Below are 17,026 nucleotides of genomic sequence, written 5' to 3'. Positions count from 1 at the left end.
AGGTTATTCCTGTATGTTTCACTGGTTTTGCACTTTAGTGTTCACTGATGGGATCCTGATCGGATCAGAGCACTGTTTGTGGCTATTATTATTATATATTTTATTTAATAATTATTTATTGTTTAGCGCTTTACCAATTTATTTTTATTTATTCCCATCACAGTGCATATATACATCAGAGTTGTGCCCCCCCCCCCCTTCACACTTGTACTTACAGATCACAAATGCTGTTCCCACCTGCAATTAAAGCATCTTCTTCGTACTCTCCCATGATGAGACTGAGGTGAGTTCTCAACCTTAGTACTGCTTCTCTTCTATCCCCCTGCAAACTGCCAGTGCAACCCCCCCCATCCCCCAACACAGCACTAGTTTCCCTCTTGTCCTGCCCTGATCATGGGTCCCCCGGGCAGTGCCCAAGTGTGCCCATTCATTAAGACGGCCTTAACTCTGCCTCCTGTCCTATTCCTTGTGTCGGCCCTGCCCCACACTTTGTCTCCTGTTCTTCTCTGCCTCCATTCTTTAACCTAGCCTTGGATGTTACGGCCCGGACAACCCCCAGTAGAAATGGCTGGCATTGGGTATAATCAAAGCTAGCATAGCCTAGCAATGCATTATTCAGCCTGCATAGAAAAGAACAAATGCATTCCTGTGCTCCTGTTACCAGTCCGGCTTCCAATAGCACCAATCCCCTGAGGCAGAGGCAGGATACTGCTTGCTCTCTCTCCTGATTTAGAGATGCATCTGAAGTGCAAGCAAGGAGAAAGGAAGGATCAGGAAAATGAAAACTAACGATTCCTCTTGTACAGTCCGAGCAGAAATAAAGAAGAGGGCTTCCCCATGTGGCCAACTTGCAAAGTACATAAAGTATAGGCAATCTAAAAAAAATAAGAATTTTAACTCCCGACACAAAATGGCCAGTCCGTTACAGTCACTACTGTAGTAAATGCCACATACATATCCTCTACATATCCTCAGTTAACCAGGGGAGATCTTAAGCTTGCTAGGTACTCAAAACAGTAAGTTGCAGAGATGAGGACAGGGAAACTACCTCAGTTTAAACGGATTCCTCCATAAGAAAGCCCCAAAACATACTGGTCCTACCTAAATAACAGATCCTGTGAGAACCTGGGTAGTCAAACCTGACTGCAGGACTGTCACAAAGAGAACTCAAGCATGGAAAGTGAACTGCATACATGCACTGCTTGGCTAACTGGAGAGCTGTACAAGATTTGCATATCCAGCCCCAGTCTACCTGAAGCTGGCAATATTTGGAGAAAATTCCAGAAGTTGAAAAACAAAAATAAGAACTTTCCTTTAGACTAGGTTCACACCTGCGCAGGAATGCGTGTAAAATCCCATGTATTCCTGCTCCTAAATGCAGCCACAAACAAAACACTTTGAAAAAAATGTGGGGGGTGCCATTAACTCCCAAGCACTGAAAAATATGGTGCAGATACACGTGGAAATGCATGGTGTAACGGAACCAGAACCCGACCACTCGGGTATATTCCGTTATACCACAGCTTCCCCTGTCCGAACACCATCCACGGACCACACCCTTGAAATCCCTCAGGAAATAGTCAGCACCCAGCTCCTCTTAAAACAGGAAGCCAACTCTTTATTTTTTACACAAAATACAGGATATATACAGAGGGCGGGGACAAAACTAGGAACAGGAAACGCATCATCAGCCTGCCCCATCAGTGGGAGGCTGCAGGAAACACCTCATCACATCTCCCCATCCAACCAAGACACAGAACAATGGGATGAAGCACATGGCATAGAACAATAGGCAACCACATGGCAGGGACAATACAGGAACACATGCATCCCATAATAGTTGGCTGGCCAGCAAGGCACAGCACAATGGGGGGTAGCACATGGCAAACAAACAATGGACAGCCAGGTGGCCTAGAACAAAGACAAAGGACCTCACATGTACACATCCTGTACCCTAACAGGCACAGGGTCAGTTAAACATAATGAGAATCTGGAAGATGATACATGGGTCCCACCACCCCCAAATGTCACTCCCGTCACACATGGTACAACAGCACCGTGCAATTTCCCTGTAGTCGCTTTTTAAAGAAGGTACAGAGATCTTTTCCTTGCAGAAATGGGCTTCCTTGCCTGCACAAATGCAGCACACAGAGCCGCATAGATGTGAACTGAGCCTTATTATCAGAAAAGGGGAAGACTTAGAAGTCTATTTCTTAGGCTTCTTCCAATTAAGAAGACGAGTGCTTTTGCTTCTGGTACAATCAAGAATCTATCCAAAGAGCCGTTGTCCCTTGACCATGTGGAACAAAACACTTTTTATATAAGAATTTCACAGTCCAATACCTTAACCAAGTTGCCCAGGCAAGAGTACTAACAGGAGAACTATGCAAAATCCAACCTTGGAAGCAGACAGCACAGCTGAAACTAAAACTACAGCCATGTATCCATGCAAATAATGAACAAGGGAGAAATCACAGTAGTGAAGAAATCCCTTTAAAGGGAATGTAGCCGTGATTTGAAAATATACAATCAACAACAGGGTGTGAGGTTTAAAATTTTCGTAAATAAGTCACTGAAGTAAGGGATACATTTGTGACATTCTTAGGGGTAGAAAAACCGAGGCCAGTGATAGAATGTGGGCCAAGAGCTGGGGGAAATTAATTTCCATGTCCGGACAGAATTTACCAGTAGCTGCAGATTAGAAGAGAAACTTCCAGGAATTCAGGAAAATAATTTCAGGAAACCTCCATAAATTCAGGATTGCTACCAATATAAATTGTTAAACCTGCACACTTTGGCTGCATGCAGACTTGCACGATTGAAGAAAATACAGTATGTCCATACTTCTAAGGACACTAGCAAAAAACATAGCCATGCTTGTAGTGGGGTTATCCTGTGATGGCTCACAATTCTTTTTTTATCAGTGTCTATTCTCATGTAAGTGACAATATAAACCGACAGTCTAAGAATTCCCTCCAAGTAGAGTCACACTATGAATCGCACAAAAATACGCAGTGCATTCCTGTGCAATTCGCATGCGATTCAGTGCAGTGAGGTTTGAGGCCATACATTTTGAATGGGCTCAGATCGCACTGCATCGCACCAAAAGTAGTGTGTGCACTACGTTTGGAAATGCACTGCAACTGAATCACATGGTAGTTTTGTACCATGCAATCTGGTGCAGGCAACAGCACTGCGTTTGTGACCTGGATTTGGGGTGCGTTAACATTGTACTGACACCTGTTGCAGAAGCCAGTGTGTTTTGAATGCACTGCACGAAACGTGCACAGATCACTGGTTTCCAGAACTGCATTCCACTGTGGGGCTCAGTGAAAGAGAAAGAAAAGGATCAGGTTTAAGCGATGCTGAAGAGTATTGGCAATATGGCCCCAGTTAGAGCATAGCTCTGGGAAACTGACAGCTCTGGGAAACTATAAAATTATGCCTTGCAGTCAGACTGTGCCTGCACTGCAAGGGTTAGCTGCTCGTTTTGTCTAGGGGAGAGGAGAAAAGCTTTTACTTTCCCGATCCTCTTCTTCTCCAGCAGATGGCACTCCCCTGCACTCCAGTGATGGACTGTCCCTTGGAGTCCTCACGTCCAGTACAGGGTTTTGGACCCTGCATTGGTCTTCATGATGTCAGGACCTTAGACGGTGACACGTAGGGAAGAAGACACTGGTCTAGTAGTGTGAAGAAGCAGAGGATCGAGTAAGTAAATGTGCATTTCTGTGTCCCCTACACATAAGTGAGCATTTTAGTCTTGGAATGCATTGTTCATGTATTTTATGCGACTACAAATATTTTCTTGAACCTGTTGATGGCAGTGTTTATAAGTTTTTAGCTACATCTATGGTAAACTTTATGGCTTTTCTAAAGTTCATGTTTGCTATTTGCAGAGAAGTAGCAGATAAACACGTGGACTATGCACTGTCTGTTCTGTAGAGCTATATGCAGAATCTCTAACAGGTTATGGCCCCAGACACCCAGTCATAGCCTGCTACAGCAAATGAGTGCAAGATTCAGCAACAGACTGCAACAGAATAAAAGAAAATGGCCAGTTAAACAGGTGCAAGAAAGCTTTTGTTTGCAAATCTGACAAACCAGAACTACCAGTCTTGGAAATTCAAGATAAAAATGCTGATAACAAGAGAAGGTACATGGAAATGTATAAACATCAGGCCAGAACACCCTCAGATGAGTGGATAGAGAAAGATCAGTAAACTCAGAGTACAATCTCTCTTAGCATAGAAGATAATCAAGTCATACAAAAGAAACAAATTTGGGAAGGATTACAAAAATTGCATGGAAGGGCTAATCTCAGCAATAACTTGTATTTGATTAAAAATCTTTACCAAACCAAGCTGATAAAAGGCTGCCAAAAGGTTGGGATATGCATGATTGCATAGTGCCTGAGAGGTATAGGAGAAGAAAAAGAAGATTTTCATGTCGCAGCACTATTACTTACTAGTTTACCAAAAGGTTATGAAAAACTTGTCAGAGCATATGATGCACGTCCAGATGATGAACTGACATTGGAATATGTTAAGGGCAAGCTTATGGATGAATATGCCCGTAAAACAGAAATCATCAATAGTGACGGTGTTTCTGTTGCAGAGTCTACTTTAATTACGAAAAATAGGAATAAAAAAAGTGAGATGCAACAAGAAACGCGTGAATGCTTTGTGTGCAAGAAACAAGGTCATTTAAAAGCAGAATCTGGAAACCTAGAATGCACAAACTACAAAAGGCCAAAAGTGAGAAGGAAGAAAATGATTTCTCTTCAGATAATGAATATGTTTTTCAATCCAAAAGTCACACCTCATCTTTGCAAGCATGGTGTGTTGATTCAGGAGCTACGAGTCACATGAAAAATGACAGAAATTTCTTGACCAGAGTCACCAAAAAGATACCTGTGAAAAATGTCCTGTGTGTCCCTGCTCTTGAAACCAATCTTTTGTCCATAAAGAAGTTCACAAGGCAATGTAGTGACCTGTCAAAATGACAGGTGTGCCAATCCAAAAGGGATATCTTACTTGCAAAGGCTAAAATTACAGATAGACTGCATCAGCTGAACTGCAATGAGGTAGTTAATACTGCCAAGGAGGAAAAAGATTCAAACTGCATTCCCACAGACACAGACAAGGTGTCTGTGTCTGTGGGAATGCAGTTTGAATCTTTTTCCTCCTTGGCAGTATTAACTACCTCATTGCAGTTCAGCTGATGCAGTCTATCTGTAATTTTAGCCTTTGCAAGTAAGAAAAGAAAAGAAGTCCTGACAGAATAAAGAAATTAACTGAGAATGACAATAAAAGTGGAATAAAAATTAGTCTATGCACTCAATGAAATGCAGTAGCTGTATAAAAAGAATAATAACCAGAAACACCTGTTAAAAACAGAGCAACATCAGAGCTAAAAACATCTTGACATCATTCAGGTCTTTAGGGTCCAACTGAAAAAATGACTCCAGGAAAGAAGAGGTATTTCCTCACTTTTATAGATGATTACTCCAGGTATACTACATTATATCTGTTACACAACAAAAAAAGAAGTACCAGAGAAACTTGAACAGTATTTGGCAGAAGTAAGCAATAGATTTGACAAAATGCAGAGTGTATTGTGCACAGAAAATTGAACTGAATATACGGGTGATAACACACAGGCAATTCTCAGAAAACCTGGGATAATATTTCAAACGTAAATATCAAAGCAGACAAGGGAGCGCTAAAACATAGGCAGCTAACCCACCAAACAGATAACCAAACAAACCTCCAAACCAGTAAGATAAATATAGGTGCAGCGCTAAGATACTGATGACCAGAAATATAAATGCAGTATAAATTGTATGCAAATAAATAATTATAAATAATTTCTACAGGTAAAACTCAAAAAATTAGAATATCAAGCAAAAGTTAATTTATTTCAGTAATGCAACTTAAAAGGTGAAACTAATATATGAGATAGACTCATAACATGCAAAGCAAGATAGTTCAAGCCGTGATTTGTCATCATTGTGATGATTATGGCTTACAGCTCATGAAAACCCCAAATCCACAATCTCAGAAAATTAGAATATTACATGCAATCAATAAAACAAGGATTGTACATAGAACAATATCGGACCTCTGAAAAGTATAAGCATGCATATGTACTCAGTACTTGGTTTGGGCCCCTTTTGCAGCAATTACTGCCTCAATGCGGCGTGGTATGAAAGCTATCAGCCTGTGGCACTGCTGAGGTGTTATGGAAGACCAGGATGCTTCAATAGCGGCTTTCAGCTCTTCTGCATTGTTCGGTCTCATGTCTCTCATCTTTCTCTTGGCAATGCCCCATAGATTCTCTATGGGGTTCAGGTCAGGCGAGTTTGCTGGCCAATCAAGCACAGTAATCTCACGGTCATTGAACCAGGTTTTGGTGCTTTTGGCAGTGTGGGCGGTGCCAAGTCCTGCTGGAAAATGAAGTCAGCATCCCCATAAAGCTCGTCTGCAGAAGGAAGCATGAAGTGCTCCAAAATCTCCTGGTAGACGGCTGCGTTGACCCTGGACTTAATGAAGCACAGTGGACTAACACCAGTAGATGACATGGCTCCCCAAATCAACACAGACTGTGGAAACTTCACACTGGACTTCAAGTATCTTGCAGTGTGTGCCTCTCCATTCTTCCTCCATACTCTGGGTTCTTGGTTTCCAATGAGATGCAAAAGTTGCTCTCATCAGAAAAGAGGACTTTGGACCACTGAGCAACAGACCAGGTCTGTTTTTCTTTAGCCCAGGTAAGACGCTTCTGACGTTGTTTGTTGTTCAGGAGCGGCTTGACAAGAGGAAGACGACATTTGAAACCCACGTCCAGCCTCAGTCCACTCCTTGTGAAAGTCCCCAACACTTTTGAATGGCCTTTTCCTGACAATCCTCTCCAGGCTGCGGTCATCCCTGCTGCTTGTGCACCTTTTTCTTCCACACTTTTCCCTTCCACATAACTTTCTATTAATGTGCTTTGATACAGCACTTTGGGAACATCCAACTTCTTTTGCAATTACCTTTTGAGGCTTTCCCTCCTTATGGAGGGTGTCAATGATGGTTTTCTGCACAACTGTCAGGTCAGCAGTCTTTCCCATGATTGTGATTCCTACTGAACCAGACTGAGAGACCATTTAAAGGCTCAGTAACCCTTTGCAGGTGTTATGGCTTAATTAGCTGATTAGAGTGGGACACTTTGAGCCTAGAATATTGCACCTTTTCACAATATTCAAATTTTCTGGGATTGTGGATTTGGGGTTTTCATGAGCTGTAAACCATAATCATCACAATTATGACAAATCACAGCTTGAACTATCTTGCTTTGCATGTAATGAGTCTATCTCATATATTAGTTTCACCTTTTAAGTTGCATTACTGAAATAAATGAACTTTTGCACGATATTCTAATTTTTCAAGTTTCACCTGTACTGCATTTATATTTCTGGTTATCAGTATCTTAGCGCTGCACCTATAATATTTCAAATTACTGTACCATACACCTAATTAAAAGGTATGCGCTAATAACAAACTTATACAAAAGTGTATATCATCATCCAAAAAAAACATTTAGTGTTTTAAATAAATAATTATAGTGTCCAAACATAAATTAGTGTCCAAAAAAAAAAAAATATATTGACACTAATTTATGTTTGGACACTATAATTATTTATTTAAAACACTAAATGTTTTTTTTGGATGATGATATACACTTTTGTATAAGTTTGTTATTAGCGCATACCTTTTAATTAGGATTATTGTTGCCAAAATTTATTTTAGGTGGGATATGCTGCTGACACTTTGGTGTTTTTTGTAAAATGCGCTTTTTTCTTTTTTAATTTGGTATTGACTGTACCATACAACCAAGAACAAAACAGGGTTGCAGAAAGAATGGATTGCACTCTATGTGAGAATGGAAGACCCATGCTATTTGATGCAGATATGCCAACCACATACTGGGGGGGGGGGGCAATTATGATCACACGCTATATAGAAGGAAAATCAACTGAGAAAACTCCATATGAACTGTAGAATGGAAAAGCCCCAAATTTGTACCATCAAACTTTTTTGGAAGCAAAGCCTATATGCACATCCCAAAAGAAAAACATACAAAATTGGATGTTCGCGGAAAGGAAGGTGCACTTGTGGGGTACAGTGAATCTCAAAAGGGATACAGAATTCTACACCAAGACACAAACAGTGTAGCCAGCAGAAGTGTAATTATCGATGAAACTTCAGTGTGTTCAAAATTTCATGAACACAAACACTTCAAACTGAGGAAAATTCCACATTAGTCTCACGTGAAGATATGCAACACAGTAACACAGAAACAGGAATTAACACAGACAATCCAAATATTGTAAAAGAAGAAACCAGGCCACAAGATGCTTCAATCAGGAAATCCACCAGAAGCATTAAAGACATGCCAGTCAAACGCCTCTCCTATGTTGCTCACGTAGCATTAAACCAAAGCCAGATTCATGGGATGAGATGAAAACACTTTCAACTCATAAGAAACAAATGTAGATCAGATGCTATAACGAAACCGCTTACAATAAACAGATTTATATAACTGAGATTCAAGATGGGACACATATAAGGAGTATTTGAGTGGGGGTGTTGGAATACATTGTTTATGTATTTTATGCAACAACTACAAATATATTCTTCAACCAGTAGATGAGAGTGTTTATAAGTTTGTAGCTGCAAAAACATCAAGTCCTCCCACAAAAAAAAAAGCATCTCTGAGAAAAGCAGAAACTCTGCGGCATTAACAGATTATATTGTAAAACAAGGCAATCTTTACCCAACAACTATAAACTCACTGTAGCGGCTTAGATACAGGTTCTGTCAGTGAGTGAACGAGCAAGTGAGATTTCCTATTTAGAAGCTGTTGAGTCTGCTGCAGGGCAAACAGGCTGTAGTACTGTCACCTACTGCTGTGTTCAGTGCATTATCTAAAAAAGTCACCTGCAGTGGCGGACTGACAACTCATGGGGACCCCGGGCAATAGGGGATCATGGGGCCCCTGTGTCCTTGCCCAAACTCAAAAAAGCATATGAAAAAGGTACCAGGGGTATCTTATGGGGCCCCCTACTGACCCCGGGCCCTCGGGCAGTGCCCGAGTTTCTAAATGGTCAGTCCGCCCCTGGTCACCTGTGATTTCCTCATTGTATTTGCCTACTATGATGAAGGCACCTGCATCCTCCTCATAGAAATGCTTGTTTCCATAGCTGACTGTGTTTTTTCAGCACCTCATAAAGGGAGACTGTAATTAGAAGCTGAAGCCAGAATAGCAGATAAATTGTAAAGATAATGTGTAGCTGCAATTTGTTTCTGAACATGTAACATTATTAACAAATCATGGTTTAATATTTTTTTCAAAATACATAGTACAAAGCAGAATAACACTTACCTAATGCTACTCATACTGCCAGTCTCTGAGCCAAGCTTGCATCTTTCTAGCTGGCTGGCAACAATCTGCCGTTCAGCTTCAAGTTCTCGAGTAAGTCTTTCAAACTGCAATTCCTAGCAAATGAAAACCATGTGCATGATTACAAATATAAATACAATAATTGGCAAGTAAATATACATTTTTACAACAGCTATCCTAAATTATATTCACATCTAAGTTAGTTAAAGTGCTACTAATCCCAGGACCCTGCATTCACTATATCTGGTCTCCCACAGTACACAGAACAATTATTTTAGTAAATATAAACTGCTATATACATTTTCTCATCAGCAGTTACAGCAGTCTTGTGTCTTCTATCGGTGTTCAGCAGAGCACTGGTTAAAGCTTGTATGAGGAGTTTTCTTTCTGCTCTAGGAGGAAGCAAAACCCCTGACCCTCTGTTTGGACAGTGTTGATTGGTCCTGTGCTGATCCCATGCACTCTCCCAAGAAAAAAAAACCTCTCTAGCAATACACACTAAACTGAGCATGTGGCTACGGGTTCAGTCTGTCTTATCAGAGATAAGACGTGGACATTTCAACAAGAGGAGGGTAGCGAAAACAGGATCAAACGGTCTTTTTACATAATGCAAAAGAACAACCCCTTAGGTTCCACAGTGAGTATAACAAGTATGCTTTACTGCATCTACAGACTGATTTTACTGTTGTGGGTTTAGTAATATTTTAACCACATAGTGACTGAGGGTAAAACAAATGTTAACACCTAAACAAGATTTTGCAACTTTGACATGTTAGTAAATCTGTACATATCATAAGTACGTTGTGTATCCAAGTGAACTATACCTTGTTTTTTTTTTTCAGGACAAATTGGGCTTTCTTTTGGTGGCAAATGGTAATGGGTATCACCTAATTTTCTTTTTATAATTAAAGTTTAAAAAAAGCATTTACCACAATTAACCACCAAAGAATAACTCAAAATAAATTCTTCTGATCCCAACAATCACAGCGATACCTCATATGTGTATGTTACTTGTTGATTGTACCACTAGTACAGCCCAGAATCAATGGTGCGCATTTTGCTTTTTTTTATCCTACCTAAACCATTGAGTACTGACGTGATCCTTTTTTTATTTGCACTATCATACAATTTTGAGGACAAGCTTTCGGGGTATGTCCCCTTCTTCAAGATCCAAGCAGTACTATTATTACAAAGTTTGAGCAGAATGTTAGAGATGTGGGGGATGAGAAAAAAAAAAGCAGAAAGAAACACAAGCCTAGGTCTGATACCCAAGTTCTGGAGGAAAACAGAGGTGCCGAAGGAGGAAGACTGGGTAGATAGAGTGAACCAGATTACTAAGATGGAAAAACTCTATTATATGAAGGAAGACAAGATGGGGATATACTATGTGAAATGGGCAAAATGGGAAAAATCTGGATTTATTGTGAAATATAGGAAGGTATAGAGTGGTTTGATGTGCTGGAATTTCTTGCCTTGATAAGGAAAAATAGGGGAGAATGCAAAGTGGGTAGATGGGGGGGGGGGGGGAATAGGGGGGGTAGCTGGGATGGGCGGGCACGGGGAATTGTTTTAGAAAAGTAATATAGAAATGATTTTTTTATATTTAAAGTGAATATGTTGGAAAGTGTATTTATTTGAAAAATTTATAAAAATTTAAATTAAAAAAAAAAAAAAAAGCATTTACCATAATTTACCACCAAAGAATAACTCAAAATAAATTCTTCTGATCCTAACAATCACAGCGATACCTCACATGTGTATATTACTTGTTGATTGTACCACTAGTACAGCCCAGAATCAATGGTGCGCATTTTGCTTTTTTTCATCCTACCCAAACAATTGAGTACTGACGTGATCCTTTTTTTTTTTTGCACTAACATACAATTTTGAGGACAAGCTTTCGGGGTATGTCCCCTTCTTCAAGATCCAAGCAGTACTATTACTACAAAGTTTTAGCAGAATGTTAGAGATGTGGGGGATGAGAAAAAAACAAAAAAGCAGAAAGAAACGCAAGCCTAAGGTTAGCCTAGAGATAAGACACAGCAAAGCAAAAGCAAAGACTGGAGGGGGGAGAGAACAACACTCACAGAGAAAGTCATAAAAATGTTGGATAATGATTGAGGAATCCCATGTCCTCAAAATTGTATGTTAGTGCGAATAAAAAAAGTATCACGTCAGTACTCAATTGTTTCTGTCGCAAATGCACTAATACGGCTACAATCACCTTAAGCAAAATGGAAGATACTTTTATCCTACCTAAAACACACTGACACTTATGCCCCGTAAACACGATAAGAAAACCGTCCGAAAAATTTTGCGGAACCACTGATAGAACGATTTTCTCTTCATTGAGGAGCAGGATATTTTGAACGAAAAAATCCAGTTAAACAACAGTGAAAAATGTTGTCATTTTGCATACGAACAACTGATTTTCTATGCAGTGGTATAACGGTCGTATGAAAAAAATCTATCAAGCGCTATCACGCATGAGCGGAAACAGATGACTTTGTAAACACAAACAAAAAATCCAAATGTTAAAAGTAGATTGGCCTAATGAGATAATGAAACCATAATTATGCATATTATATTTTTGTGTATGTCTATTTATGTATATAGATAATGCAATAAACTATATTATACTCATTGCTGTTAATTGTGTATATCGCTCATTCTGGCCGGAAGGGCGTGGCTACAAGGTCACACACACACTGCATCACTTCCACTTGTATGGAAGACATCAACACTATTTATTGCCCAACGAATGATTTTTTTAGATTGGTTAATGTGGGCCACGACTTCGACCAACGAACAAACGCCTCTCGGTCGTTGGATAACCGATCAGTCGATTTTCTAATTGTGTATTCCCACCTTAACTGACACTGAATTTTATTTTTTTATTTTATTAATTTTTTTAAATCCTACCAAAACTATACTGACACTGACCTTTGACCCTAACCTTCACCTTTGACCCGAAACATTAGTGGGCTATTCCGATTATCAAAATACAAAGTTTTATGGCCAAAAACGACCCGCTATGTCAGATTTGTTGAGCCAAAATTATCGACTTTCTAAACATTAGTAGTGGAATTGGTGGAAAAAAGTTCGAAAAAATCTACAGAGCATGGGTGTGTTCAAATGTAACCCAGAAAGAACAAGCAATGGAAAGAAAGAGCTTTCTTTTAAATACAGTTGGCAAATGAGAGGGTTCACAAAGGTCAAAAAGCCTTTACATCATTTCCACCGATCGCCAAAAAATGTACCATTTATGTTGTTAATATGTCGACAATTGGGGGAAATATTTCGATACAATGATGGCGTTGTCGCATGCAGGTTCAACAGAATTATTTTCTAATCGAGTATGGCCAACATAACACGAACCCTGGCACTGACCCAGATCTAACCTTGCTCTAACTATTTTTTTTTCTTATTTCTTTCTATTATTCTTTTGTACACACTGCTTTGTTTAAAGCTTCCCCTCCTGAAAGGAGAAGAAGATACAATGTATCTTCCCCTCCATTCAAAAGAGGAAGTAAATACAGGGGCGGGCTGTACAGTGACTGATCACTGTGATAGCCAGTCAGAAGCTATCACAGCGATCAGATGAGCCGGAACTAGGAGTCCCAGATCCCGATCGTTAGTACAAAACTCCAGCTCTTAGTGAAAGCCTTGTCTCTGTACTAGGAGCACACCGTGCAGCATACTCCAAGCACAAAGAGAGCTACGCATATATGCGGACCCACTGACAAAATCCCAGTTCAGTGAGGCCACATATATGCAAACCGTTGGCGGAAAGGGGTTAATATAAAGTCATGCTACTTTTCCTTATCCTGGATTACTTCACTAATATTTGAAAACAGTAGATGGTATCTTCAGAACTAAACTTATCTATCTTGAAATGCAATATCATGCCAGAATGAATTGTAATTTAATAACCAATCTGTTGTGCTTTACAGTACTGAAAATGTAGGGGCCCATTTATTGGAAACCAGATCTAACTATCCCCTTATTATACTCTACAAGGTTACACCATATCACAGCCTACATTTACAGCCCATTTCTAAAATGTTTATAACACTGAGCTTTATAAATATGTTTTTTTCTTTTTTTAAGCAGTGGTATCACCACATACCACTGCTTTTCAAATGGACCCACAAGTGAACCCCTGTCAATACTTACTGTGTGTGACTTACCAGAACAGTAAAGCCAAAAAGGGGATATCTGACTTGCGGCTAAAGTCTATATCTTGGTGTACAGTACAGGGCACAGGCAAAGTATTCATAGCCCATGGATTATAGGCTCGTACCTTCAGGTGGATGGACAGTGACAAAGCTTTTGAGCACATGTTCCCTGGGCACCTCCCCTATAACCCTGCCCTACTTCATAAGACCTCAGTTTTGTAGAAAGCAAAGCAGAGCAACCAAGAATTAGAAGGGAAGGCGTCCTGTACTGTACTCAAAGATATGGAATTTTCAGGTAAGTCAAAATTTCACTTATCTTATTCATACAATACAGGAAAAAGGCAATGTATTCATAGACCCTAGGATGTCCCCAAGCAATAAATGAGAGAAGTGGGCAACAACTGGGCAAACATAACTTTGCCAACAAGAAAAAAAGGTCAATAGACCTAACTTCAGAGTGCTGGTGTAAGAACCCTGAATTTGCAAAAAACTGGACATCAACTTGGTAGAACTTTGAAAATGTAAAGGCAAGGTGGTGGCCTTACACAGCTGGGCTACAGAAGCTAGGTGCCCAGGAAACACCACCGATCTGGTGGAATGGGCATGTAAAAATGCAGGAGGAGTTTTGAGTGTAAGCTATAGCAATCAGATTTTTTATCCATCAAGAGATGGACTTGGAAGCAGGGTGTCCCTTGCAGTGTCCTGAGGACAGAACAAATAAGAACAAATAAGGATTCAATCTTCCGGATTGAAGCTGTTACTTTGAGGTGGACTTTTTTTTATTTTTTTGAGGTAGACTCTGACTATGTCCAGGCGATGAAGAGAAATTTCCTTGTGATGCTGTGGAGCAGGGAATAAGGATGGTAAGACTAGATCTTCACTGAGGTGAAAGACTGATACTACCTTGGCAAGAAAAGATGGCCTTGGAGTAAGACTAGCTTTACTTTGTGAAGGATGGGAAACGGCTTCTTAAAAGAGAGTTACCAAAAAAGGCCAGTTTGGAGAAGAGACCCTAGTTAAATAATTACATAGTTATTCAGGTTTAAAAAGTCCAGAACAAATAAATAGAAAACCTCTATATACAGAATACTATACATACGGATGATCCAGAGGAAGGCAAAAAACCTTATTAAGCATGATTCATTTTGCTCTAATTGTACACAATTATTTACAGCAGGGATAATAAATTTGTGGGCCACAGCCTGCAAGTATCTTCCCTGTAGCCTGTTAAGAATCTCCCTGCTGGCACCTTCAGTGAGTAGAGGGGACCTTTAGGTTAAGTACCCATGTCTGCACAAAGAAAGTGTTGGTGGTCAGTTAGTCCAACTGAGGGGTGAACAACACAGCAAACTATCAGTAACCGGCCCTGATCTTAACCTATACAACAGAAAAGAGGATACTGCCTTGAGCTAGCTCAAAGAGCTACCTGAAGTATTTTACACCAGCAGCTGACATCAGATGAGGCAAAAAAGTCCACCTGGTAGAACTTATAGAAAACGGGAGACCAAATGGCAGCCTTATAAATCTGGGAAACAGTTCTCTGATACTGAAACGCCAGGAGGTGCCCGCAAATCTAGTGGTGCAAGCCTTACCAGTAAAGGGCCCACTCCATGATACCAGAATCAGTTTTATTGGCCAAGTATGTACAGCATACAAGGAATTTGTCTTCAGTTTAAATTGACACTAAACAAAAGTCAACCATACGTATATCCTACTTAATGGCTCTGTAATCTATTTTTCATTAAATCCTCTCTTTGTTTTCTGCATCCTCGTAACATCCTCTGTGAGCTCCTAAGCCCCTGCTTCTCCCTTTGCTTATGATTGTTTGGAACAAGCAGTACACATTAGTTGCAGTCATGTGCACTGCTCTATGCACACTAAAACTGTACACACAGTGGGACCATGGAGAATTAACACAGTCATCCTCTGATAGGAAGCATAAAAAAAGAATTAGGAGGAGGCTGAGAACAACAGAAGGTACTATTTCTAGTTAAGAATACATACTTTAAAAGATTTTATTTTTTAACCAGAGTTTATTGTCATTTTAAGAGTTTGAAGTTTGAAAAGGCATAAAGGTCAATTTCACAAGGGGCGGACTCCGTCAAGCAGATCATGCAGGTGGATGACAGGTACGTGTCTGCTCTGATTGTGCAGAACAGACACGGACACAGCCCGCTGTTCTCTATAGGGCGGCCTGATATAAATGTACCACCTGTCTGTCTATATTTGACTGTCATCCGATCCATAGCTATAAGGGAATAAGGTTTTTTACTAAAACGCATAAGCTGCTGTAACTTTTTAATAAAGTACTTGGTCCGTTGGTCTGCGGGGTCCAGGGGAAATCAATCTAGGCATACACTTTCATTTGTGTCATCCGATCCAATAGACGGATGAGGAGCGGGATCCCCATCTGTCTGTTTTTGGCAATCCAAAGCAGAATGACACATGTCCATTTACATCAGCCTCCCCGTAGAGAACAATGGAGGGTCTGATCAGGTCCACCTAAAAAACTTTCAGGCGGACCCTATCAGTCAGCTCATGTGAAAGGGGCCTTGGTGTACTTTGCACATAGATAAATATTTATGCATATGTGTGCATCTACCCACACCCATAGAAACAATATATGCAGGTCTATTCATTCACATAGTATAATTGCTAGTATTATAGAAGCATTGTCTACAAGCTGAGGTACTACTGACACTGCAAAATGGTAATTATACAAGTGAGAAATTAGGTGATCATTAGTATAATATCTTAGGCACTGGCAGAGCTTCAGGGGTCATCCATGTTCCAGGGGGCCCTTGTGGGCTGTCTGTCACATCAGCTGTTTTGTATGGGGGAAGGCAATTATAGGATCTGATCCCTTTTTTGGCTCAGTTTCTTCTCCTCTCCCTCCTGCTGCTTTCAGCAGTTGCACAGAAAGCCATACAGTGGGTTGGTTCCTCTAATTGCATCTGTGTTGCACCGATCACCCCATCCTGTCCACCATCAGATTCCCCTACTGCCCGCAGTCCCCCTACCCCCATGTGCCCCCCTGCAGCACTGCCAGCTTACTCCTCTCCTGCCAGCAGCTGCAGGCACACAGGGGGAAGTTTCAAGATGGAGAGGGAAAGAATGGGCCAGCCCCTTGCTTTTTTGAATGAACACAGTGTTATCATTACCGATCACCCGTTGTGTTCATTCATAACTGAGGCATAGTAAACTGTGTTTACTATGCTTCAGTTTATGAATGAACAGGAAGGCTGTGCAGAGTTCTTCCAGTTCATTCATTTTGTGCATCTGAGCCTTAAGAAAGGAACTGGGGAATATGTTTCCTCAGTCCCTCTCTATGTCTGAAAAGTGAGATTTCAGGGGTCTATTAAGACCCTGATATTTTTCCAAAGCGCCCCACCCCCCCAAAAAAA

The 17,026-nt window shown here is 40.4% G+C and overlaps 1 protein-coding gene across 4 annotated transcripts in view; it reads right to left on the bottom strand.

Annotated features, from left to right (window-relative positions):
• Positions 1-17,026, bottom strand: part of CTNND2 (catenin delta 2) — a 529,941-nt gene that overhangs the window by 434,479 nt on the left and 78,436 nt on the right. For all 4 annotated transcript variants that reach the window (XM_089655247.1, XM_089655250.1, XM_089655248.1 and 1 more), the window contains exon 4: positions 9,427-9,539. In XM_089655247.1, coding sequence (XP_089511373.1) covers positions 9,427-9,539 — 113 coding nt within the window. The remainder of the gene's footprint in view (positions 1-9,426; positions 9,540-17,026) is intronic.

Source organism: Staurois parvus, unplaced genomic scaffold, assembly GCF_062004578.1.
Source record: "Staurois parvus isolate SC_StPar_1 unplaced genomic scaffold, SC_StPar_1.0 ptg000829l, whole genome shotgun sequence".
NCBI lineage: Eukaryota > Metazoa > Chordata > Amphibia > Anura > Ranidae > Staurois > Staurois parvus.
Note: the sequence above shows the minus strand (reverse complement) of the source record. Positions and strands in the feature narration are given on the sequence as shown.